The 23,586-nt window shown below is 43.5% G+C and overlaps 1 protein-coding gene and 1 non-coding gene across 8 annotated transcripts in view; both read right to left on the bottom strand.

The window, feature by feature from the left end:
* Positions 1 to 23,586, bottom strand: part of ABLIM1 (actin binding LIM protein 1) — a 331,920-nt gene that overhangs the window by 151,161 nt on the left and 157,173 nt on the right. For all 7 annotated transcript variants that reach the window (XM_055080928.1, XM_055080927.1, XM_055080925.1 and 4 more), the window contains exon 2: positions 12,225 to 12,359. In XM_055080928.1, the coding sequence (XP_054936903.1) occupies positions 12,225 to 12,359 (135 nt within the window). The remainder of the gene's footprint in view (positions 1 to 12,224; positions 12,360 to 23,586) is intronic.
* Positions 18,383 to 18,489, bottom strand: LOC112064250 (U6 spliceosomal RNA). Its single transcript, XR_002891435.1, has one exon. It is a non-coding gene; the product is annotated as a U6 spliceosomal RNA (small nuclear RNA).

The following is a 23,586-nucleotide window of genomic DNA, read 5'->3' on the forward strand; positions in this document are numbered from 1 at the left end:
CTGGTCCTGGGCTTTTGTTTGTTAGAAGATTTTTAATCACAGTTTCAATTTCAGTGCTTGTGATTGGTCTGTTAACATTTTCTATTTCTTCCTGGTTCAGTCTTGGAAGGTTGTGCTTTTCTAAGTATTTGTCTGTTTCTTTCAGTTGTCCATTTTATTTATAGAGTTGCTTGTAGTAATCTCTCATGATCCTTTGTATTTCTGCACTGTCAGTTGTTACTTCTCCCTTTTCATTTCTTTGCTATCATTTCCTTCATTTCTTTTTCATTTATTTCTGATCTGATCTTTATGATTTCTTTCCTTCTGCTAACTCTGGGGTTCTTTTGTTCTTCTTTCTCTACTTGCTTTAGGTGTAAGGTTAGGTTGTTTATTTGAGATGTGTCTTGTTTCTTGACGTAGGATTGTATTGCTATAAACTTCCCTCTTAGAAATGCTTTTTCTGCATCCCATAGGTTTTGGGTCATGGTGTTTTCATTGTCATTTGTTTCTAGGTATTTTTTGATTTCTTCAGTGATCTTTTGGTATTTAGTAGTATATTGGTGTTCATATTTATTTTCATTTTGGATGATCTGTCCATTGGTGAAAGTGGGGTGTGAAAGTCCCCTACTATCATTGTGTTACTGTCGATTTCTCCTTTTGTGGTTGTAGTGGGTCTCTTGTAGACAGCATATATACAGGTCTGGTTTTTGTATCCATTCAGCCAGTCTATGCCTTTTGGTTGAAGCATTTAATCCATTTACATTTACGGTAATTACCGATATGTATGTTCCTATTACCATTCTCTTAATTGTTTTGGGTTTGTTATTGTAGGTCTTTTCCTTCTCTTGTGTTTCTTGCCTAGAGAAGTTCCTTTAGCATTTGTTGTAAAGCTGGTTTGGTGGTGCTGAATTCCAGATGTCTCTGAGACTGTCCTCAATCTTTTCATTCTTTTTTCTTTATTCTGCTCTGTGGTAGTTATTTCCATTATTTTATCTTCCAGGTCACTTATCCGTTCTTCTGCCTCAGTTATTCTGCTATTGATTCCTTCTAGAGAATTTTTAATTTCATTTAGTGTGCTGTTCATCATTGTTTGTTTGCTCTTTATTTCTTCTAGGTCCTTGTTAAACGTTTCTTGTATTTTCTCCATTCTATTTCCAAGATTTTGGATCATCTTTACTATCATTATTCTGAATTCTTTTTCAGGTAGACTGCCTAGTTCCTCTTCATTTGTTTGGTGTCGTGTGTTTTTACCTTGCTCCTTCATCTGCTGCGTATTTCTCTGTCTTCTCATTTTGCTTAACTCAATGTGTTTGGGGTCTCCTTTTTGCAGGCTGCAGGTTCGTAGTTCCTGTTGTATTTGGTGTCTGCCCCCAGTGGGTAAGGTTGGTTCAGTGGGCTGTGTAGGCCTCCTGGTGGAGGGGACTGGTGGCTGTGTTCTGGTGGATGAGGTTGGATCTTGTCTTTCTGGTGGGCAGGACTGCGTCCAGTGGTGTGTTTTGGGGTGTCTGTGAACTTATTATGATTTTAGGTAGCCTCTCTGCTAATGGGAAAGGTTGTGTTCTTGTCTTGGTAGTTGCCTGGCATGGGATGTTCAGCACTGGAGCTTGCTCTTGTTGAGTGGAGTTGGGTCTTAGCATTGAGACAGAGGTCTCTGGGAGAGCTCTCGCCAGTTGATATTATGTGGGGCTGGGAGGTCTCTGGTGGACCAATGTCCTGAACTCAGCTCTCCCACCTCAGAGGCTCAGGCCTGACACCCGGCTGGAGTACCAAGACCCTGTCAGCCACACAGCTTTGTTGTTCATTACACGGTCTGTAATCATGGAAGTGCATCTGAAAAAGATGCTCCTGAAAAGGCAGCTGAAGAGGCTGTTTCGGTATTCTGAGTCCCACCCAAGCCTTCAGCTGGCCCTGGCCTTGGTCTCTGCTCTCAGTCTGGCCTGCACTCTCCTTAGGCAGGATAGAGACAAATAAATCTCATTTGTATGAAGTACAATTATTTTAAAAGGCAAATGTATACCACTACTGTAAATCAAAACTTCCAGGGCCACTTGCCCTCTATATAAAGTATCTGTAGAAATAAATAATTAAGTAATGTAATTCAGTTTGAGCTTTGATATCATTGCCTGATCAAGGCCCTGGGCCTGACAGCTATTCTCTCTTTGTTATAAAGATCTTCTGCTTCATGAAATTAGAAGGGTTGAAAAAAATATTGAAGAGAGAATATTTTTTCCCTGTGTGAGAAATGCTGTATCTGGGAACTACAGAAATAATTTTCTCTTTCCCACACTTAAGAAGACATTGATTGAAATCAAGCCTGGGTGACCTGGGTTTAATACTTTGGAAATAATAATCTGTAATTAGTATCAATCAATCATAAACATTTCATTCATTCATTCAGCAATTATTATTGAGTGCCTAATGTAAGCTAGGTTTCTCCCTAAGGACTGCTGTACAAACCCGTTGGTGCCTACATTCTAGCAGGGGGAGACAGGCAACCAAGAAACCATACATAACTTAAATCGTATATAAATACATATATATGTAAACACACACAGATACACATATACACATGTATCCATATTAGATGGTGTCAAAGATGATCTCATTGGTAAGCGTCATTTGAGAAGGGACCCAAAGGAAGTGACGGAGGGCACCAGGCACATATCTGGATACAAAGCTTGTCAAGCAAAAGGAAGTGTAAGTGCAAAGGTCCTGAGGCTCTTCAATGCTTGGTTTGTTTAAGAGCAATCAAACAGGTCAGTGTAGCTTGGCAGAGGGAGCCAGAGAGAACGTGGTGGGACATGACGACTGGGAGCAACAGTGAGGAGGGGCCCTGCAGGTCAAATTAAGGTCTTTGGCTTTCATTCTGAAAGATGCGGGAATTCTTTGGAAAGGTGACAGGATCTGGCTTTATTTTTAAGGATCACCTTGGCTACTGCATTAAGAATAATCTGGGGAAGGGGGGCAACGGCAGATGCAGGGAGACCCAATACCATTATTAATCCAGGCAAAACATGATGGCAGCTTGGAGCAGGATCATAGTGTAAATGGTCAGATTTTTTTATATACTATGAAGATAAGGCCAAAGGGATTTGTTGGTGGAATACTTGCTTCATGTGAAAGAAAAAGAGGAGTGAAAATGACTCCAACGTTTTTAGCCTGAGCAACTGGGAGGAAGGTCTTGACAACTGTTGAAATTAAAAGACGGGAGGGGCTTCCCTGGTGGCGCAGTGGTTGAGAGTCCGCCTGCCGATGCAGGGGACACGGGTTCGCGCCCCGGTCCGGGAAGACCCCACATGCCGCGGAGCGGCTGGGCCCGTGAGCCATGGCCGCCGAGCCTGCGCGTCCGGAGCCTGTGCTCCGCAACGGGAGAGGCCACAGCAGTGAGAGGCCCGCATACTGCAAAGAACAAACAAACAAAAAAACAATAAAAGACTGGAGAAGAAGGTTAGGGGGTAGGGATGGTGCTAGTAACCAGGAATTAGGTTTGAGAGGCCTACCAGAGATGCTGAAAAGGCCTTTGAAGATACCAGTCTGGATTGCAGGGGAGAGTAATCGAGTTGGTATTTGTCAGGGTACAGATGGTACTTGTAAACCATGAGACTAGATGAGGTCACTAGAAAGTGGACATAGAGATGAGGTCTGACCATGGGGTACTCCAAGGGTTCAGGGTCAGGACATGAAAAGAACCAGCAACAGGATGAGTTCAGTGCTTGCTTTAAAAATGCTTGAGGAACATTTCCGTTTTCCTCCCTCCTCTATGATATAAACACTCCCATAACCTTTGTTGTACAAATCATCTTCTTAGAAAATGTGTTCTTCTTTGATCAAGCTGGGTAAACTTCAGCGTTCCCTTTCCCAAAAAGTAAGCTTTCATGGACACAAAACAGAGCTCTCAAGAACTATAAAGAACTTGAGATTTTTATCTCAAGCTAACAAGTTAGCCTGCCCTGATTTCATGGATGCTGGCAGAAGACATGAAACTCCTGGGTCAGAAGCAAAAGACTTTTTTTTTTTTTTTTTTAAGAAGTGAAAGACTTTATGACTCAGGGTGAGTAACATGAGCTTCATATTTGTTACCCATTCCCCATGACCCCCCATATCCCTCAGAGGCAAGAGAAGCAGGTCACCAGGATGCTGCTCGTGCAGGGGGTTTGTGTCACTGAGGAACCCCGAGCTTAGGAAACCCGAATCTTTCATAATGAGCCGCAAGAAAATCTATCCAACCTTTGTTCTAGAGGCAGAGACATTATCTTTATTACACTAGACAGCAAACAAATCTGTCCCCTACTCCAGAGGGAAACACTATCTCTATCTTCCAAGAATGTTCACTATACAAACATCCTTGGAAAGATAATTCAGAATAAAAAGCTACCGGCGCCTATGCTCACAAGAGACCCATGGATAATTATCACCCAACAAGAGTCAAAATTGTTAAGCAGCGTATTTTGGAGAAGTTCTGAGCCTTTATCCTATTTCACTTTGGAATTCAAAACCTTATAATCTAAATTATATTTATTTGACTAGCTAACACTTTAAGATGGTGCAAAATTCAAAAGATAAACTACACAGGATTATTCTTTTATCAACAAAAGATGGCATGAAAGTGGTTTCTGATTTGCTGTGAGAAGGGAGCATATTTGCATCAGACTTATTTTTCTTGCATCCTGATTAATTCTTCCATTTAATCAATTTCCAAATGAGTCAGATTCTCTAAATAGGTATTAAAAGCCCAAGCTCAGCACTTAGGGAATGTAAGAAATTGCTTCCATTTTACTAGAGCTTTATCAATGTCCACTTGAGTCGGAAAATAACCCACATGCAGTGGGTTATATACAGTGGGTTAAATGAAAGCTAAGGGTCTAAACCAGCATAAAGAACTAAACAGCAGCAACATCTCACCCAAGCGCTGCCTGACAGTAGCCTTCAGCACAAGTTCTCTTATCTGTTCCATCTGCCAGGCAGACGTGTGGCTCTGTAATCAATGATAGATAGCTTTACTTACACTCATTCTTTTCAAAAGATAATGTTGCTGTCTAGTAAGCATATATCATAGTAAGCACTCAATAAATCTTGTTGACTAGCTATGCCATTAGAAACACTTACAAATATTCAAGTGCCAAAGAAATACACGGTTATTGGTCATTCATTCAGTCAGCTTTCCCCTTATTGGGCACCTAATACGTCGGGCATTGTTTTAGGTACCAGGTACACAGTAGTAAACAAAACAGACAAAAATCTCTGCCCTCGAGGGGAGCTTACTCTCTAGTAGGGGGTAAAGATGCATGAATAAAATATACTAAATAGTGATAAATGTTAAGGAAAAAAGATACAGCAGAAAGAGATATGGTATAGGGAGCAGCTGAAATCTTATACAGTATAGTCCAGGAAAGGCTCACTGAAAACCGAACATTTGGCTAGATGGCCCTTCTCAATCCTCTGGTCCCTGATCGTTTCTAAATGCTCTAGAACTTTCTGGAAGAAAACTGGATCTAGGGCATTATCCTGAAAAAAAAAAAATGCTAAAGATAGACAACAATAATTATAATGAACAATATAATGTATCAACAATGTATATGATGAGCTGTGTATATAATTATAATTAACTTAAAAATAATAAAACATTAAATATGCAATTATTAAATATTAAATTTATACTATTTAAACAGGTTTCTTATTCTCTTATAGAGCATGTATTACAGTCATGATGCAGACAAGGTGCTACATTAAAAAGTGATCATATCACTGGAACAATATCAGAATGCATGGATAGCATTAAAAAAAAACCAACCTCTTTTAAGCTAGTGGGATGGTTGCTGCTAATGGGTAAGCATGAAAAACAAAGCCACTGAGTACTGAAGATAAAGAATAGCTCCATCCAGACGCCTGCAGCCGTGTTTTATTTCCATTGGGTTATTATAGAGAATAACAGAAGCTTTGGGGATCTCCTTTTCTTTTAATTATAGAATCCATCCATTAATTAAGTCACTTTCCCCATCTCATTACCAGATGGGCACACTTTCCAAGGTTACACATGGAAATTAGGTTCTACTTCCTTCAGACGCTGGCATCGTTATTATTCAGTTCCTGCCTTTCGCCCTTTCCCAGGGGAATCCCCCACACAATCGTAGCGCTTCAGCCACATTATCTGGATGCCAAACACTTTCGAGCCCTTCTTCCCAACACAGAGCGGTACCTCTCGAGTGCTAAGCCTATGAGACTCTGTACGGACCGTGTGGGCCCAGCCTCAATGCATCCCAAACGGAACTCTCTCCCCGCACTCGCCTATCCAGTGCTCCTGCATATCCTTAGTTGGTGGCAACCCTCTGTCCACCCAGGCAGTCCAACTGGAAACCTGGATCCTTCTTCATTCCTCATATTCAATCAGTCACAAAATCCTAGCAACCTTAACTTTAAATGTCTTTTAAATCTGTCCCTGAGTCCCTATCACACCTGGTGCCACCTTACATTATTTCCACCTACCATTCTATTCCCCTTCTGCACCTATCTCCCTGCCCCAAGTCCACATCCTAAATTTCTCTCCATCACAGCACTTATTACTCAATATAATACATGTTGCTTATGTATATACCTCTTCAAATACCCCATGAGTATTCTGACACACAAATACGTACGTGAGTCAGCACACAAATATGCTGTGCTCTTTCTTTTCTCAGCATTTAGCATAATATCTTGTGTGGAGTATGTGTTCCATTAACTTGTACTAATTGGATACATAACTCTTGGACCATCACGTCCCAAGATATCAGACGTTTCAGGAAGTGAGATAGGTTCACCAACAATATTCCTGCTCACCAACCCTGACCCTGTTACAGCTAAACCTATGAAGTCGTGGACTGCTTATGGGCTTAAGTTTGTGTTATGAACTCTAATTCCTCCACTGCAACCGTTTCCCACCTTAGTACTTGTCTAGCTCTCATGTTAAGACGTTCAGTGTCCTCTTTGTCCCTCCTCTTTCAAAATCCATTCTTAGTAAAAGAGTTCATCTCTGCTTTTTATTTCCACGGGTATTTGCATCTTAGGGCTTTCCTTCTAATTGCGGAAAGCCCCCTCAGGTCCCATTCAAGAACTACAAGGCTTTGGCACCACAGTATATGTATGAAGGAGAGCTGGTAGGAGGGAGGGAAGAGAATCACCCGGAGATCCTGACTCACCTCGCAGTCAGAACCTGAATGCTCTTCCTCCTGCACTCAGCCAGGTCTTGACCAAAAGCCCTGGCTTGTTTTAGCAAATGCTCTCCACCCAAAATCCTCCATCCTGGGACATTAGCTCACAATCTGAACATGACATCTCTATTTTGTTTTTCCTTCCAGTTTTACTGAGACATAACTGACATGCAGCATAATGATTTGACTCACATACATCATGAAATTATGACCTCAGTAAGTTTAGCGAGCATCCATCATCTCATACAGATGCAGAATTAAAGAAATAGAAAAAAAAATTTTTTTTTCCTTGTGAAGAAAACTTAAGCTTTACTCTCTTAACTTTCACATGTAACATACAACAGTGTTGATTATATTTATCACATCGTACATTACATCTCTAGTACTTATTTCTCTTATAACTGGGAGTTTGTACCTTTTGACCACCTTCATCCAATTCCCCCACTTCCGCCTCTGGTGACCACAGTTCTGATCTGTTTCTCTGTGAGTTTGTTTTCAAAGTATAATTGACCTGCAACACTATGTTAGTTCCTGGTACACAGCACAGTGATTTAACATTTCTGTACATTTCAAAATGATCAACACGACAAGTCTAGTTACAATCTGCCACCACACAAAGGTGTTACATAAATATTGACTGCAGTCCCCATGCTGTACATTTCATACCAGTGGTTCGTTTATTTTGCAGCTGGAAGTTTGTACCTCTTAATCTCCCTCACCTACTTCTCTCCCACACCTTCCTCCTCCCCTCTGGCATCCACCTGTTTGTTCTCTGTATCTATGACTCTTGTTTCTGTTTTGTTATGGTTGTTCATTTGTTCTGTTTTTTAGATTACACATATAAGTGAAATCATACAGTATTTGCTGCTGTCTGACTTATTTCACTTAGCATAATACCCTCTAGATCCATTCGTTTTTTCGTTTGCAGATGGCAAGATTTTATTCTTTTTCTGTGACTGGGTAATATCCATTGTATATCACATCTTCTTTATCCAGTCATCTACTGATGGGCACTTAGGTTGCTTCCATATCTTGGCTATTGTAAATAATACTGCAGTGAACAAAGGGGTGCATATATCATTTTGAATTAGTGTCTTCATATTTTTTTGGATAAATACCCAGAAGTGGAATAGTTTAATCATATGGTAGTTCTATATTTAATTTTCTGAGGAATCTCCATACTGTTCTCCATAGGGGCTACACCAGTTTACATTCCCACCAACAGTGCGCGGGTGTTCCCTTTTCTCCACATCCTCGCCAACACTTGTTATTTGTGTAAAAATGACACCTCTGCTTTAGATGTAACAGAAAGAACACAAAACGGTTGTTTTAAGACTTAGCTGCAGTGTGGGCCACTTGGGTTAGGAGGAAGAGCATTCTTCAAGGAGAAGATTTATATTTCCTCTGGGAAACCCTGCTAATGAGCTTATCAAATGTACAGACCCTGAGGTAATTTAGACTCCTGATCTGACAATGAGGGAGAAGGAAGTTGGGGTCCCTGGGATGGAGGGGAGAAGGGTCTTTGTAGAGAGAGGAAGCCCTACCAAGATGGTAGCAGATGAGGTTCTGAATAAGTATGAGAAATGGCCCTCATCTGTACTTTCTGCTCAATTTTTCTGTCAATGTAAAATTGCTCTAAAAATTAAAGTCTATTAATAGGCTTTTCTAGTTAATAGAAAGAAGGAAGGAAGGAAAGAAAGAAAGAAAGGGGGAAGGGAGGGAGGGAGTGAGGGAGGAAGGAAGGAAGGAAGAAAGGAAGGAAGGAAGGAAAGAGAAAGCCTGAGAATACTAGGCAGTTGTCTATTCTGTGCTATACCTCCCTCCATTATCCCAGACATTCAGTAAACTCTGCTGAAAACAGCTGCTTTGTGAAGTGGTACTTTGGGAAAAGGAGGAAGAGAAATGGTGTCCAGTATGGGGTGAAGCCATGTGAAAGGCACAGCACTCATAAAGGTGAGACCAAGAATTTGGGAGTGGCAAGAATTTAGAGCAAGAGGGGACCACAAGAATGTAAACCTCGAGGAATCTCTAGAACTGTGTTGTCCAGTACTATAGCTACTAACTACCTGTGGCTATTGAACAGCTGAAATGTGACTGACTAGTCCAAATTGAGATGCACTGTAAGCTAGTATGAAAAAAAAAGAATGTCAAATATCTCAATAATTTTTATTTTAATTACTTGTTGAAATGGTACCATTTGGGGTCTGTAAGGACAAATAAAAAATATATTATGAAAGTTAACTGCACCTGTCCCGTTATACCTTTTTAATATAGCTATTAGAAAATTCAGAATCATGTATGTGGCTTGCATCATGTTTCTACTGGACAACACTACTCTAGAATCTTGGGGAAAAGGCATAAACTTGCTAGAGTATAAGACATGGGGAGCTTAAACACTTTCTTTGGATAGTAAAAAAAGGAGTGACCCCAGTAAGTTGGAGACATAAGACAGTAGACTTGACAGATAAAGTATGGGAAAATACAAATTTACAAGAACTGTTGACATTTATTTTAGTAAAGTTTTATTTAAACTAAAAATAATTCCTATGAATGACGTGTTCTCAAAATATGATGTAATTTATTAAAAAATTCAACTTTTCAGGAACACACTGATAGCATGAAACAAAGTACATATGGTACGACTTTCCAACATAAATAACTTACATTCGGTCCTTCGATTTAAACTGGAAGAAAAGCATGGAAACTTCGACCTCCCGGGGGATAAACGAATGTGTCTTCTAATATCTTGATGTGTTGAACAGTGACCACCCAGAGACTAACACTTTGTACTTTCAACTAGAAATATAAACTACATCCAGGGCTGCCCTTGTTTACTTTTTTCCGTTTATTTCATACCAAATCTACTCCTTAAGCCATGTCTCAGGAAATCGATGAGCAAAAAATAAAACAAAATATAATGCCTGACTCCAAGTTAGCCAATCTGGATGTAAGCAGAAGTTAAATTTTTTTCTGACATGCTACCTAAAAGGCTCTAATTCAGTACCTCTGGGTTCTGTGTTATGTAGAAATATGGTTATGTGTATACAGAATTGGCAAACTTCAGACCTGGGGTGATTTAAACATCACGTGGTCTAGTCTCTTTCTTTTACAGATAAGGACACAGAGCCACAGAGAGGTCACTTGCCTGAGACCACAGAGCTGCTTTAGCAGCAACGACAGGACTTACGGCACACAGAGTGTGGACACAGTCAGTACCCTGGGTGTGACCCTGATGTTTCCTGGCAACCAACGTGGGTCGTCTGAAAACTGGGGATTTATCGTACTTGCTCATAGGGATTTCCAGGAGGATTAAAGACTCTCTCTCTCTATATGATGCACATTATAGGCTTTGTCATCTCTGTCACACTCAATGGGAGCTCAACTCATGCCCTTCCTTCCCCTCCACCTTTTTACCCGAGCTATATGCTAGTGCTCTTTTTCCTGAAAAGGTTACACTCAGTGAAAGAAACAGCTGTGGACTCCAGAAAAGCTTTTGCCCACTGCCTTTGATCATGTATTTGAGGGGCTCTAGGCAGCTGGAGCCTACTTGAGAGACCCCGGGGGCAGACGGTTAAGATGGCAATGCTGACCCTTTGTAGCCTAAGAGGCTCAAAATGAAACATGGTTTCCAGGAATGGAGGTGGGTACCACGTGCAGAGCTCAGAGTAAAGCTACAGAGCAGGCTCATCGTCTTGCCCCTCTTCCACCTCTTCCACCATCACAGAACCCCAGCCTGAGCTATCCAGACATGCCCTTAGCTCAAGTAACATATTTCTCAAATAAACACACAGAAACTACTCTCTTCTTCCTCGGCCACTTGGCCATGCCCTGGCTCCAGAATAACAGGACAGCACATTTCATACATAGATGCCAAGAGCTGCACACCCCAAAAGGGGGGCTTGTTAACGGAAATCAACCACAAATGGGTCATTTCTTAAATGGGAAGTATTTTCCTGCTTGGAGGCTTTCCAAGTGTTCTTGCTTAATTCTCACTTCTCAACACACACACACACACACACACACACACACACACACACACACACACACACACACAAGCCAGTGACTTAGCACCCCGATCTTAAAGTTTTCCAGTCCTCCTTTAAAAAATGGCTTTGGGGGCTTCCCTGGTGGCGCAGTGGTTGCGCGTCTGCCTGCCGATGCAGGGGAACCGGGTTCGCGCCCCGGTCTGGGAGGATCCCACGTGCCGCGGAGCGGCTGGGCCCGTGAGCCATGGCCGCTGAGCCTGCGCGTCCGGAACCTGTGCTCCGCAACGGGAGAGGCCACAACAGAGGGAGGCCCGCATACCACAAAACAAACAAACAAAAAAACAAAAAAACAAACAAACAAAAAAAAATGGCTTTGGGATATGGTTACTTTGAAGTAGGAGTCCCTCATCTCAGGGAAAAAGAAATATAAAGTACAGATAAACAGCAAGGTCCTACAGTATAGCACCGGGAACCACATTCAGTAGCCTGTGACAAACCAGAATGGAAAAGAATATGAAAAAGAACACGTAAATACATGTATAACTGAATCACTTTGCTGTACACTAGAAACTAACACAACACTGTAACTCAACTATACTTCAATAAAATAAAAGAAATTAAAAAAAATTTTTTTTAAAGAAATATAAACTTGGGACTTCCCTGGCAGTCCAGTGGTTAAGACTCCATGCTTCCATGGCAGGGGTCACGGGTTTGATCCCTGGTTGGGGAACTAAGACCCCATATGCCGCATGGCACAGCCAAAAAGAAAAACAAAACAAAACAAAACAAAACAGAAAACTCCATTTTCATTGCTCTTCCACAATTAGTCTCCCCTCCTGGGGTCAGGAACCTCAGTGAACACCCAAAGACAGTGTACTGCTGGTCTTGGGGGCGGGGGGGAGCTCAGTCTCCCCCTTAAGTTTAATCCATTCCCAAATTAGAGAAGGTGAGCAATTCCAGGGTCTGGGAGCACATTCATTTATCATCTGGTGAACTGGTGTGGAGCTCAGGGGATGGGGCGGCCTCCAAGGCAAGGACATGGCACACAGCCAGGAAGCCGGAGGCTCCATACCTTTGCAGGTGAAACATTTGATGTGGAAATGTTTGGTCTGGACCCGAAGCACTTCACCCTTGCACGGCTCCCCACATTTATGGCAGTGAATGACAGGCTTCTCTGACGGGTGGTGAGGGTCCTGAGGGTGGGCCACTGAAAGAAAAACAACAAAAGATCCATGTGAGTAGAAAGCATTCCTACAAAAGGAGTCATTGTGGGCACACATAAATATACCCATAATGTTAGTATCAAATGAGCCACATATTGATTCAATAAGCACCAGTGGCGCCTCTGCCCCCATGTCATAATTACGGGGACACACAGATCAATAAGAGAGTTGTGGCTTTGACAGTCCGGTGGGGAAAACACTGGGCTTGTTCCTCTGGCAGCCAGAAGTCTTGTCTCTTCCTCCCAAACTTCTCCAGGACTATGTAATTGGGTCATTAAGTATATGATCTTATTTGGTTCAATATTGTGTGGTATGTCCTTATCTTGATTTAGAAAGTATCTTCCAGCCAGGAGTTCACTGCAGACTGTAAGTTCCTTGACAGTGAGGACCGTTTATTAAAGTTCATGTTTTGTTTCTCCCCGTTTTTACTCCTCCTTCTTTCCCCAGCTCCTCTGAACACAGCAGAACACTCGTGCACCAAAGGGGCTCAGTTAACATTTATTTCCTTCTTAGTTAGCAGGCACTGGCTAGTTCCTCGTCTCCAAAGAGTCATTCCTGATCCTCATTTGGCAACTCAACCCGTTGGATGTCTATTACGAGCCTCCTATTGTGTGCACGGTTCCTGATACACACACTGCAGGCAGTCCTTTAAAAAAATAAATGAGTAACTATGTGGATTTCTCTGAACCTCAGTTTCCTCTACTGTAAAACAAAGGGAATTGGATCAGCGGATTTTGAAGATCTTTCCAGGCTCTAAAATCATATGATGGGGCTTACAGGGATTATTCTCTCAGTTTCCAGAGTGTGGCCTTCAGAGAATAGAAGTTATTGTGACTGCCGTGCCCCAGGAATAGGATTACAGGCTCGCCTTACAAAGGACCAAGAGAGTAGACAGCAAGAGGACACCTGTGACTTGACGCTACCCAAGGGTCTTCATTGAACCTGCAGTTTGTCCAGCCAGAGAATGCAGCAAGGCGTTTTTTGCTATTAAATTCCTTTTCTGATTTGGGTCCTCAGAAGGAGGAACCGTGTGATATACAGAAATGTATTACATAAGTACCTACATGAGCGTGATATGGGATAAGAACAGTGAACCTAAAATTAATCAACCAACACAAAGAACAAAGATGATTTCTTTTTTCAAACGGTAAAACCAGGTTGGACCGGGGGAGGGGGGTGTGGGCAGGTATTGCTGAAATTGAATTTAGAAAGCACCTCACAGCAAGGAGCTCTCTGTATACCACGAGTATAATAGTGCATTGTTTCCCTCAGACCACTGTAATGTTCTCATTTCGCCTGGAAAGAGTTTGAATAAGACAGTCCAATTAATCCATTACTAGTTAAATTCTCAGAAACAAGGTTCTCCTTGTGAGATTTAGACCAGGAGCAGGTGTAGTTTCGGGTTCAACTCCTGACCTGAAATCTCTGCACTGGACCCCAAAGCGTTCGGCAAAGGTATGAACATTGTGATACCCCTGCATTTCCTTATCTGCCTGCTGGGATCTCTCTTTGAAACCTGTATTCACAACAGAAGTCAGTACTATCTAAAGGAATTAAGAAGGGGCTTCCTTCCAAGATCTCTAAACAACCACTGACTTTTAAAATGATGTGTAACAAGGCCAAAAATCTATTTACCTGGGCATTAAAAAAAAGTCTCCCTTAACAATATCTGCTTTATGTGAGGTTTTTCGTTTGTTTGTTTGTTTCCACTTCCTGCTTCCTATAAGAATGGAGGAAAATATTTACTGAGCATCTGTCTGCTAAGTGCCAGGCACGGTGCTAGGTGCTTACATATAGGTCATTTTATTTCATCCTCACCACCCCTCTCTCAGTGACTTGGGGAATACTGTTCCCCCTTGACAGAGGAGGAAATCAAGCCTCAGAGAAGCTGAGCAGCCTGCTGATGTAACAGTAAGTGGAGGGCTTCCCTGGTGGCGCAGTGGTTGAGCGTCCGCCTGCCAATGCAGGGGACACGGGTTCGTGCCCCGGTCTGGGAAGACCCCACATGCCGTGGAGTATCTGGGCCCGTAAGCCATGGCCACTGAGCCTGCGCGTCCAGAGCCTGTGCCCCGCAACGGGAGAGGCCACAGCAGTGAGAGGCCCGCGTACCGCAAAAAAAAAAAAAGAAACAAAAAAAAAAAACAGTAAGTGGAGGCTCAAAGATCGACACCTAGGGCTTTCTGACTCCCAATCTCATGCTCCTCTTGTCTAAATCAGAAATTTAGAAATAAGGAATTATTATAAGCCCAGCGATGATTGTTGTAAGTCAGGCAATAATTTATTTAGCCAGGCTCAAGTGCTGTTCTAAAAGCAGCAACTAGGACTTGGTTGATAAAGGCTTATACACTGTGTACAGTAATATATCGCTAGCTGAGCATGGCGCCCAGATGGTAATCCTCAAGGTGGCTCTGCTGACCCCCTATATCAGAACTCCCTGGGCCATGTATTCAATATGCAGATTCCTCAGCCCACTGAACTAGTGGTGTGAGCCGGGGACCTATTATTTTCGTAAGCTCCTCGGGTGCTTCTTATGCATACTACAGTTTAAGAACTATTGTCCCCTTAGAATTCAGACAATACTGTTAAGCAAGTTACAGAGAAGAGTTAGAGCGAAAAAAAGTAACCCACAAGACCGTCCACCTCAGAAACAACATTAGAACACAGTGGATCTCTTGACTGTGAGGGAGAATGCATTTTTGGATGAGAAATTGCACTGCGGTTTCTCTTGACACTTGAATTTTTTATAGCTAAGCAAGCCGGCTATGCTGAGTAATGATGAGGGAAGGAAAATATCATTTCACTTCTTGGCTCTTCCCTTTGCCTCAACACAGGTGCCAATGCACATGCTGGCACCAGTCACGAAGGTCAGAACAGGGGTCAACATCTGCATTTTGCAAGCATTTCCCTTTGGAAATATATATTACACTGCGAAATCCTCCATGCCCAGAGATGACCTTTATTTTCACCCAGAGATGAGCAGAGACTACATCACGTTTACTTGCCTTTCCATCATACAACAGCCTAGGCAGACACTTATCAGAACCACCTACTTGTGAAGAAATGGGCTCTGCTTGTTAGAGGACAGAATCCAAAGACCAAAAGAGACTCAAATTTCATCCCAACTCAAATCAGTATAGACAAAAGAATCTCTCCGCTTTTTAAAGATCAATAAAGAGGTTTCTTTTACATAACTTCCTTTGGCAGTTTGGTTAATACCAGATGTATATTCTTTGACTCAAGCCTCCATTTTTGAAATAGGCTGAGCCACTTGCAACATAAAAAATGACATTAATTCTGTTCTCCTCTTATTTGCCAACTAGCTCTGTTGCTAATTTTTACCTGATTGCTCCATCCTTCAGAGCCTGGGTGGTCCCTCCGTAGTCTACTGATGGGGAAAATGGGGAGCAGAGAGCTTACACTACTCGTGCCCAAAGTCAGCAGCAAATTATTGGCAGAGGTACGCTCCGCACCCGGGCTTCCCAAATTTTTTCTGCTGTACCAAGTAGTCAGTGATTTACCCCGGAATTTGGGCAGACATGGTTAAAATCTTCCACGGCTCATCAGTTGGTTGCTAAAATAAGAATACTACGATGAGAAACCAAAAGCATGGTTGCATATCTCCTGAATAGAGAGGAAATGTATATGAAGAGCCAAGAATTTATTTGCCTGAAAAGGTAAAGGGATTCGTCCACTGCATAATATCCAGCTGGGAGGGATTCTGGAGACTCAGTTAAAACAGGCTATTGCAAGGCTAACTGAGGAGTTTCACACTGCCTTTCACAGTCAAGCAAAGCGGGTTAGCCTCATCCCTGAGACCCCAGCATAGAACAGAACCAAAGTTCCATTTCGGATGTGTTACTTTGGAAATGCCTGTTAGAGATCGAAGGTGATGAGACTGTGGGGGGTGGTGGGGTGGGGGGGGGTTGAGATCATTAAGGAAACCTGTTACCTTCAGTGCCCCTAAGCAGAGGACATTAAAGGCTGTAAGAGGAAAGCGGAAAAGATTAGGTGGAGCCCCTCCTAATATTCCAGAACCAGCCTCGTCTTACCCAAGTTCTTTCCTTCTGGGGGACAGACCATGGAACTAGACCAGCAGAATCAGAATATCTGAGAAAGCATATCTGAAATAAAAATCTCCTTAGTAGGTGACTACCACGAGCCTATGACAGCATCCTCAGTATGAGTTATAACTTGCCCCGGGTTATCTGAATTATTCAGAATCTCCCAGGTAATAAATCCCCCTCCCAAGTACTCTCCCCTGTCATTAGCACCGTCACTCCCTTCACCAGCCTTTGAAACCACACAGGCTTGATGGCTTTCAAAGCCCTTCCATCTGCATTATCTCATGTTACTCTCATGAGAGCCCAACAAGGTAGGAAGAGCAGAAACTGTCAAGCACGTTTTACAAATGGGCAAACTGAGACTCAGAGGACCCAAGTGACAAACCCAAGGTGACACAGCCATGAAATAGAGAGTTGGCAATAAACCAATGCAGTGCTCTTTACACCCAAAGGATCCCCTAATCACTGACACTTGGAGCCTTGCAGTCATCCTGATCACACCCTCTCTTTCATCTCCCACGAAATTCTGTCCACTCTCACATCCCTTAGTCATCACTTCTCTCACCCCATGAATCCAGTCTTCACCCCTTTTTCTCAGATTGCTGAGAGTTCCCTGCTCCCTGGCTCGCTCTTCTTCAATGTGACCTGCGAAGAGTAGGCAACTCAAAGGAATGGGGCATCACTCCCCACTCCTGAAGTTTCGGCTGTGCTTGAGGACCTCCTTCCAGAGGGGACAGTATGGAAGGGGGAGTGGGAGAGAAACTTTACAGTGGTCAAATCTGACAAGCACTACCTCACCCAGGTGATCAAGATCAACATCAACAAGTCGCGTTGACAGTATGTACCTTTGATACGATGTGATGAAAACTAGTACTTTGCCCCCGTGACCTTCCTTCCCCCCAAACCTCATAATCCTAGTCTAATCATGAGAAAATCCCCCAAGTGTCAGACCAGTACTCGCCAACATCGTCAAGATCATCAAAAACAAGGAGGAAAGTCATATCGTCACAGCCAAGAGGAGCCTTGATGACTAAATGTAGTGTGGTATCCTGGGTGGGATCCCAGAACAGAAAAAAGACATCAGATAAAACCAAGAAAATACAAACAAAGTATAGACTTTAAGTTAACAATGTGTCAGTTTTGGTTCATTAACTATAACAAAAGAATTATATTAATGTAAGATGCTACTCATATGGAAAACGAGTATACAGAAACTCTCTGTACTATCTTCTTGAATTTTCTTTAAATCTAAGGCTGCTCTAAAACATAAAGTCTATTAAAATAAAAACAAAATAACTTCCATTATCTCGATCTCAGTCCCAATCTATCAAGTCAAAAGTTCTTGGTCTCATTTCAGAGATCTTCAATAACAGGACCCATAATAGCTATTTAGATATTTAAGAAGAAACTGCATTGCTGAGTACTTCTCACTGTGCTGAGTGGTTTTGAACTCTGGCAGGCCAACCCCAAAGATAGACACTAAAATCTTCTGCTGTCCGTTCATATAAATATACAAAGCTCCCTTTGGTGAGGCCTCCTGACCACTTCCTGGTCAGTCATCTGAAGCTTCTCTGACGCTCTCACTGTAGCTTATATTAATAAAATATTTCATTCTCCTCCAAGTCCTAAAGCACTAAATACCTGCACTGTCACCCAGCACTTAATTTTCTCTTGTTTTGTGTTTATTTTGCTTTCGTTTCACAGTGCATCAATCCTGACCCTACAAAACTGCAAGCTCAATGGTCAATTCCTCCAGGTTTCTGGGATACTTCTGATTTCAAATAATCTGAGTTGTTCTCTCTGTACTTCTCAGTTCAATTTTTGGATCAGGGAAAATACAGTTACCATCCAATACCACTATTGGAGCATCTCCCATATGAAGCTACAGATTCTTGAACTTATGACATCTCAATAGGTAACTCTGTAACACCACTCTATTTTTTTTTTTTAATATGGAGCGCTTCACGAATTCGCGTGTCATCCTTGCGCAGCGGCCATGCTAATCTTCTCTGTATCGTTCCAATTTTAGTATATGTGCTGCCGAAGCGAGCACACCATTCTATTATTGTAACAAGTACAATTTATTGAACACTTACTATGTTCTAGGCCCTGTGTTAGCTGATTTACACTCGCAATCACAGATAATCATGACAACTGCCTTTCAGGGGTGCTGTTTTATTATTCCTATTGTGCAGAGGAAGACACCAAGGCTAGGAGTCAAATCCCTTGTTCAAGACTTATTTACGAAACAGAAACAGACTCACAGACTTAGAGAAAGAACTTATGGTTATCAGGTGGGAAGGGTGGGGGTGAAGGGACAGTTAGAGAGTTTGGGATTGACATGTACACACTGCTATATTTAAAATGGATAACCAACAAGGACCTACTATATAACACAGGGAACTCTGCTCAATATTATGTAAAAAATGGGAAAAGAATTTGAAAAAGAACAGATACATGTATATATATAACTGAATCACTTTGCTGTACACCTGAAACTATCACAACATTGTTAATCAACTATACTCCAATATAAAATAAAAAGTTTTAAAAAAAAGATTACACAACTAGGAAGTCATCTTACTACAAAGCCCACACTCAGAAGCACTAGGTAGGGGATTTCCACAGGAAAGTACTATGCAGCATAGAAGGAAACCAAGCTAGTGCAATGTACTAAATTCTGATTACACTGCTCAGAAGCAGTGAACACCCAGCTGCATCATAATCCCAAAGGTAACACCTGCTAGTAAGTAAGCAGATGGGAAATAACACTTCAAATATAAAATAAGTTATTCCAGGCTGTGGCAATTTATGGGGAAAGAACACTTACAGGGGGAAGGGTAATAGAGCAAGGGGGTGCATCCAGCCTCCACCCTGAGCAGAGGCCTGGGTTGGAAAACTGTCTGGTTAGGACTGGTCTGGATTTGCAATCACAAAATGATTTTCTGCTGGTAAGTTTTGTTTCTGTCTAAAGACAGGAATCCTATTATCCTGGGAGTCTACATTTCAGAGAGACTGCTTCACTACTGAGAAAGCTTTCTATGCTTCTACCCCATTAGTTCCCATTTAATCAGAGATGTGTTCTCCGCCCTTCCACCGCTTCTCTCCACCTCCTCCTCCCTTTCCTTTTTTTTTTTTTTTTTTTTTTTGCGGTACGCGGGGCTCTCACTGCTGTGGCCTCTCCCGTTGCGGAGCACAGGCTCCGGACGCGCAGGCTCAGCGGCCATGGCTCACGGGCCCAGCCGCTCCGCGGCATGTGGGATCCTCCTGGACTGGGGCACGAACCCGCGTCCCCTGCATCGGCAGGCGGACTCCCAACCACTGCGCCACCAGGGAAGCCCCTCCTCCCTTTCTTTATGCTCGAATGGTACTAGTACTGAGCCTAGGAATCGAGCAACTCAGGAGTTTAAATAAATGCACAGAGTGCTTAATTTGCAGTTTACCTAAAAGCCCATTTCCTGCTGTGGCAAGTGGTAGTTACGGGAAGCTACCCACTGTTACCATGGCAGTAGTTGTCCAAAATGACCCTTCTCTTGAATTGGCTTCCATGACCTAATTTCCTTATACCATGTTAGTCTGGTGGTCAGGATTACTGCTTGGCACAAAGCACACGGCTGCCTTGGCACAGACACTCCCGGCAGGCAGTAGGATGGCTCTGTTCTAGCGCCCTGCCACTGGTGGCTTTCCGCTTGTAACAGATCCCAATACCTGATTTGCCTTTTCTGAGGCAACGCAGTCTGTCTCTGCTATTCCTCCAAACATAAGAGACACCGTCACCAATGGGTCAGCTGGGATCCTGATTATAGCAACAGCCCAGGCTTTAATCCAGTTAATCTGATTCCCCCAAGGCAAAGAGGTACTAGGATTATAATAATTCAGCCAGGAAATTTCCTCCGTGTAAATCATATGATGCTTTTGCCCTGCTGTGTGTGCTACACCTGCCTTCCGGGTAGGAAGGTTAATCTTAGAAAGGGATTTACCATCAGTTCGGTGTCTTCTCCTCCTGCTTCTAAAAGAGTCTCCCTTGACACACCATTTGGTTGCGATGACTCACTGAGACCACTCCCTTCTTTGGCCTCCCCTAGCCCTTCTCTGACAGCACTTAGTCATTTAACTTTGGAGCACAGTCATTGGTAGAAAGCCACACCGCTCCTCCCAAACAGTGACTCGAAAGGACCCTGGAGGAGACCTGACTCCTAGTCCTGCCTCTCCTGACACGAGCCTCCACTTCCCCGAGACCATACAGAAGGGCTAAGAAGGACTTCCCTGGCTGCGCAGTGGTTAAGAATCTGCCTGCTAATGCAGGGGACACGGGTTCGGGCCCTGGTCCGGGAAAATCCCGCATGCCGCGGAGCGGCTGGGCCCGTGAGCCACAACTACTGAGCCCGTGTGCCGCAACTACTGAAGCCCGCGTGCCTAAAGCCTGTGCTCCACAACGAGAGAAGCCACCACAATGAGAAGCCCGCACACCGCAACTAGAGAAAAGCCCGTGCACAGCAACGAAGACCAAACACAGCCAAAAATAAATAAATAAATAAATTTATTTATTTTTTTAAAAAAAAGGAAGGGCTAAGAATGCCTCACAGGTTGAAGTGGGGACAACATGAGGTCATCTCCTCGTGGGTGAGAGCCCACAGCACCAGCCTGGCACGCAGATGCCCGAGTCATCTGAATGTTGGGAAAGACTGTCACTAACCCTGATGAGCAGGAATTTCTAAAGTTTAACAACAATACCTTCTGAAATGTGATATAGCCTTTGAAAGTCACCCAGGGATCTCAAATTGTCCCTGCCCCAGCAATTATACTTAGAAATGGATCAAGTCAAACACGTGGGCTGTGGCTGCAGCCTGAACCCTGCTGGCAGAGCACCAAGAGAGAGGGTCACAGTCTAACAGCATTTAGGCCTAGGGTCCTGGGATGGGGTTTCACTTAGGCCTGGTGGCACCACCATTGCCTTCTCCCCACTAATTCCAAATCCAGACACATGAGAGGGGTTTAAAAAAAACAAAAAACGAAGATGTTAATTGTAGTGTCCCTGTGAGGTACACACTGAAGTCTGATAACGGCACAGGAAGCTTCCCAGCTGTCTTTGCCTTTTTTTTTTTTTTTTTTCTGCTTCTACTTACTTCCCAGGACACCCTGGGAATTACTAACTAGTTAAAAATAGCATTTAAGACAAACTAATGAAAATTGTTAATATGTGTATGGTACTTCACAATTTACAAAAGGTGTTCAAATATAATATCTCCCTTGATCCCATCAACCTCAGATTGACCTCACTGAGCATTAGCAATGTTAAGGACCTTCCCCCCAAGAGTGGTCAGCTGGTAGGGCTCTTGCCTGCTGCAGAGAGTTGGCCTCGCACAGCTCTGCCCAACTGTGACTTCACCTTAGTAGCCTGAAACCAGCCACGGGGCGGGTATTTACACCACGGAAATCGGCAAACTTCACAAATCAGGGCTTTGCCCTGTGCCCACTCCCAGAGACGGTTGTGACACATTTACTAGCACACCACTGTGCCCGACGTCACCTGCTGGTAAACAGCAACATGAGGCTTTTAATTCAGGCGGTAGTAAATTTCAGAAACAAGACTTTGAACCCTTTCTGAAGTGGCCCTGCCACTCGCATTCTATGAAGAAACACGCACAGTCACCTTCCCCTGGGTCTCTCCAGCGTCCGCAGGCCTATGGGGAAGATGAAAGCAAAGGACTTGAGTTCACAGTATCCAACGTGCAGAATCAGACGTGATCTTACAAACGCTGGAACTACACTCCTTTCAGAACTTCAGTTCTGGCTTGTTCAAGCTTTCTGTATGACATAACTCTGCCCCGTGTTACCTTTGCAAGAAAAGGCAAGCACACATAATCTATACTTGTCACCTTGCCAGGTATTTTCCTAGTCATCCGGGCGACAGAGAGCCTGACCCTGGGTGGTTCGAACATTCTCTCATTTAACTTCAGGGATTCATCTGCTGGAGTGGGAGGAAAGAGATTATTTCCTAAAGTTTAGTAAAGTTCAGACTTAGTGAAGTCTATCACTGGAAAAGAAAAAATATGTTTGAAGTTCAACATGCGACCGGTGGGGGAAGAGGACTGAGACATTACATAAATGTCTCCATTAAAACTCCTAAATGCAACCTTCCAACGCTTGGGAAATAGCTTCTTATCAACAAGAGTCAACAAATACTGACCACATAAGAGCTGCTGTGTGTCCTGTGTTGTTCCAGGCCCTATGGGGAACTCTGGAGACAGACCTCCCGTGCCCTACCCAGTTCTGTGCACAGCACACAGGAGGCTCTCCCTGGGGAGCTGGTCAGTGCTGGGAGAAAACCACCTGGGAGCTGTCCTGGGAGGTTTAAGACTGTAGAAGAGGCACAGACGATATGCTAGGACTTCTTCAGGGAGAAGCATGCAGTAAGTTGGGACGAATAGCTGGAGAAAGTTCCAGGGAGGAAGGAGTGGGATTTGAGACCGTGGTATGGGCAGAATGTAAATGGTGACAAGGGGAGGATAGCTCAGGGAGCAGGGACAGCGTGAGCCAGGGCCTGAAGGTGGGAGAGCTACGGTTAGTCGGGCAGCCCTCTGACCCAGAGGCTGCGTAGGCAAGAGCAACTGAAGGCGAAAGCAGCAGCATTTCCCCCATGACGTTTGTGTAAGTCCCAGATCCTGCCCTCAAAGAGTTTATACTTTTGGGCTTCCCTGGTGGCGCAGTGGTTGAGAGTCCACCTGCCAATGCAGGGGACACGGGTTCGTGCCCCGGTCCGGGAGGATCCCACGTGCCGCGGAGCGGCTGGGCCCGTGAGCCGTGGCCGCTGAGTCTGCGCGTCCGGAGCCTGTGCTCCGCAACGGGAGAGGCCACAACAGAGGGAGGCCCGCGTAACGCAAAAAAAAAAAAAAAAAAAAAAAGAGTTTACACTTTTATGGGTTAGGTTAGATGGAAGGAGGTGGAGGAAAGGATAAACAGACAGATAAGGAGATAGAGAGAGATGGAGAGAGAGAGAGAGAGAAAGAGAGAGAAGGAATATGAATGGGAATAAAAGGTAGAGGGTAAATCGTGTGCTGAAATAAAAGTGTCAAATGAGGAGAGAGAAACCAAAAAAATTTTCAAGAAGGAAGCATCCTTCCAGCTGGGCCTTTAAGGCAGGGTAGGA

The sequence above is a fragment of the Physeter macrocephalus genome, chromosome 20 (genome assembly GCF_002837175.3).
Source record: "Physeter macrocephalus isolate SW-GA chromosome 20, ASM283717v5, whole genome shotgun sequence".
Taxonomy (NCBI): domain Eukaryota; kingdom Metazoa; phylum Chordata; class Mammalia; order Artiodactyla; family Physeteridae; genus Physeter; species Physeter macrocephalus.